At 40.8% G+C, this 3,073-nt stretch overlaps 1 protein-coding gene across 2 annotated transcripts; it reads left to right on the forward strand.

Moving 5' to 3' along the window:
• The first annotated feature begins 807 nt into the window (after nt 1–807).
• Nucleotides 808–1,909, forward strand: LOC135613410 (mediator of RNA polymerase II transcription subunit 14-like). Of its 2 annotated transcripts, none has more exons than XM_065110439.1 (2): nt 808–1,318; nt 1,424–1,909. In XM_065110439.1, the coding sequence occupies exons 1-2, from the start codon at nt 1,100–1,102 to the stop codon at nt 1,478–1,480; spliced, it is 276 nt and encodes a 91-aa protein (XP_064966511.1). In that variant the 5' UTR covers nt 808–1,099; the 3' UTR covers nt 1,481–1,909. The 2 variants fall into 2 exon arrangements, with proteins under 2 accessions (XP_064966511.1, XP_064966512.1); XM_065110440.1 differs by having other exon boundaries at nt 820–1,318; nt 1,389–1,909.
• The last annotated feature ends 1,164 nt before the right edge of the window (nt 1,910–3,073 follow it).

Raw genomic sequence — 3,073 nt, forward strand, 5'->3', positions numbered from 1 at the left:
ATCTATAATGGACCATTTTACCCCTTTGTTGTGTAACTGTTCAGAGCTTGTAAAGTCTATTTGTAATTTGCATTGTCTATGAAGTGTTTTCGGAAATTTTTGCTTGTGGATCCCGAGTGAGACATTTTCCCTAACCCGGTTTCTCTTTTATGAGTCCTAAGGGACTATAGGAGGCTGACCTTTGCGAATGAATACGCAAGGGTGCCACACGATTTAAGCAAAACCAGCTAAGTCCGTGACAATACGACACATTCTTTTCTTTTATTTTAGATAATTTATATTGAAAATGGGTATTTTTATATTCATTTCCAAATCGATAAATTACGCCTCAAATGTTTAAGGGTGAAACGTACTCCACAAGATACCACCTCATGCCCGATGGTGAGATCCACGTACACGTGTCAACAAATCAACTATCCCGGTTTCAGGATTGATTCAGTCTTGTCAACCAGGCAGAGTCCAAATATTTCACGCACCCAGCTCTTTCGGAGCCCCGCTTGGCCGAACGAAACTGGAGATGACACGTGGAGCCCATGAGAGAGATGGGGTGCGAGGGTGAGTCACATAGTGCGACGTGTAGTAGACAAGAAATATTTATCTGGGGGCAAAACAAAAGAAATGATTTCCCCACCGGTTAATTTGAGACAAGAAGTCTGCCCTCGTTATCGTTTGAGATTATACTGAGCTTCTTACGGACCCACTGTTTTCCTCCAATTGCATAGCAGGTATGATTTGCGAGTATTAAATCAGATGTAAGAAAAATATTTTTATGATGAAGTTGCGGCCACATAGATCACATGTGGACCAACCAACCCTTTCCCCCATTCCTGTTTGTCGTAAGCCCAAACCCGCACGCTCCAAATAGCCTGCCTTTCTCTCCGTGCGGGTCGCGGATCCTCTCTCTCTCTCTCTCCGGTCTTTGCACACTGTATTTGGTCGCTTCCTCCGCCCTCGAACGCCAGAAAACATCAATTGGAGCTGCGAATTCGATCTCGCCTTCCTTCGCTTTGCACCCGCGGCGCCCGGATTCGAGCCCGGCCGTCGAAACCCTAGCGCGCCCCCCCTCCGCCCCACACTTTGGGCGCCGGAGCGGAGGGCGATGGCGGCGGAACTGGGGCAGCAGACGGTGGAGTTCTCCGCCCTTGTGCGACGAGCCGCGGAGGATTCCTACCTCGCCCTCAAAGAGCTGGTGGAGCGGTCCCGGGCGCCGGAGGACCAGCGATCCGACTCCGAGAAGAAGATAGACCTCCTCAAGTTCATCGCCAAGACTCGGCAGCGGATGCTCCACCTCCATGTGCTCGCCAAGTGGTGCCGACAGGTGATTCTCGTCCTCGTCTTTTTTTTTTTTGGCTTCTTTATTGCTCGCTGTGAACTGGTTTTTTGCCTAGGGTTTCTGAATGTGTTCCTTCTTGAGTGCCTCTAGGCTCCGGTAGATGGAAAGCCGCTTCATTTCTTAATCCATGGTACGGATTTAGTCTAGTGTCTGGATTAGTAGTTTATCTGGGGATGATCCTGGAAACCTAGTTCCAAACTGGTAGTCAGTCTTGGTGAATTTGATGGTATTTGTAGCCTCCATAGTGAATTTGTATAAACTCTCAAGATATCGTATTTAGATTTTTAGATTGTTGGGAAAAATGATGTTTCTGACCGCGGAGTGATTTTGTACTTGAATGATAGCTGCTGCCAGAAAAGATTTTGCAAGGAAAATGCAGCATTCGCAGTTTTGAACTGCTTAAAAAGAGTCACTTTGAAGGACTGTGCTCATGAGTTCTTAATTGAGTACGTATCCTGTATGTGCATATCTGCAGTATAGATTTTTGGTATTGACCAAGATTGATTTGTTTCTTCTCTAAGTTGTCATGTGGTCATCACTTCAATATATATCAGATTATCTGCTTTCCATTTTTCAGTATTATGTTTCATTGGGAAGTGAGATTTATCATTGAGTAACCACTATCAAGCACTTTCAGTATTATAAGGTTTGGGGATGGTTGATCTGCAAATGCCTTACATGCCATTTCTATCGCTTGAACCTTGATCTACTTTGATTAAAATATTTTATTTGTCTAACAAAAGCATTTTTCTTTATATATCTTTTTTTTTTCTCTATTTATGAGAGTTCCGCTATCTCTTAACATATCTACCTTCCATTAGGTCTTTCGTTATAGAATTGGAATATTAACCCAATCTCCTAATGAAAATTAACCCAATACAAGTTTCATAAAAGAGAATGGTGGAATAAAGTGTTAGAAATTTTAATGAAGCCAACTTGTGTTTCTAAATCATTGTAATAGAAACACAATAAAACTAATGCGGAAACGAAATAGCGTACCTTCAGCTATTGTCGTCAAGAATTTCTACAGAGGTTTCTTCTTGAACTTTGGTTCTTCTCGACTCAGAACTCTCGCTTTAGATAGTGTAGGAAAGCATTTCGCTTCAAAGAGATGATTGAGCCAAGGGACCAAAATCCTCGTGTATATATAAATGTTCTCCCATCAAGAACATTTATCATCACCAACTCATAACGTTCAAGAATTAATTCAAATTTGTAACGTTTGGATCGAACTTAATGATATTAAATATTTAATTTAATAATAATGATTTCATGTATAAAGAATAAGAAACTGAAATCATTTAAACCATAATAAATGAAGAAATTTGAATTATGAATGAACGGTTACATTATTATTAAATAAGATATTTAATAATAACCGTTACATAAAGTTCTCGTAATGAAAATAAAAATAAAAATAAAAATAGTGAAATTTTACCTGATATGCCTCACATAACAAGTTTCCTAAAGAAAATAATGGTTATCATCAGCATTATTGACATAACAAAATTTTAAGCCCTGGTTTAACCCTTTCATGGGATGAGATGGCAACGTCATTAACACGGCAGGCCCGGAACGAAGCCTCTTAAAATACTTTTTACAAAAGGACTCCCCATGCATTTGAGACAGGAGAGGTCTGCACTTGTGCCATCCGATGATAACACATAAAAGCACCTCGAGTCTTGGAAGCTCATGTTCTTGTCAACCTGCCATCAGCAAAATAAATATATCTTTATGTGA

Source organism: Musa acuminata, chromosome BXJ2-6, assembly GCF_036884655.1.
Source record: "Musa acuminata AAA Group cultivar baxijiao chromosome BXJ2-6, Cavendish_Baxijiao_AAA, whole genome shotgun sequence".
Lineage (NCBI taxonomy): Eukaryota > Viridiplantae > Streptophyta > Magnoliopsida > Zingiberales > Musaceae > Musa > Musa acuminata.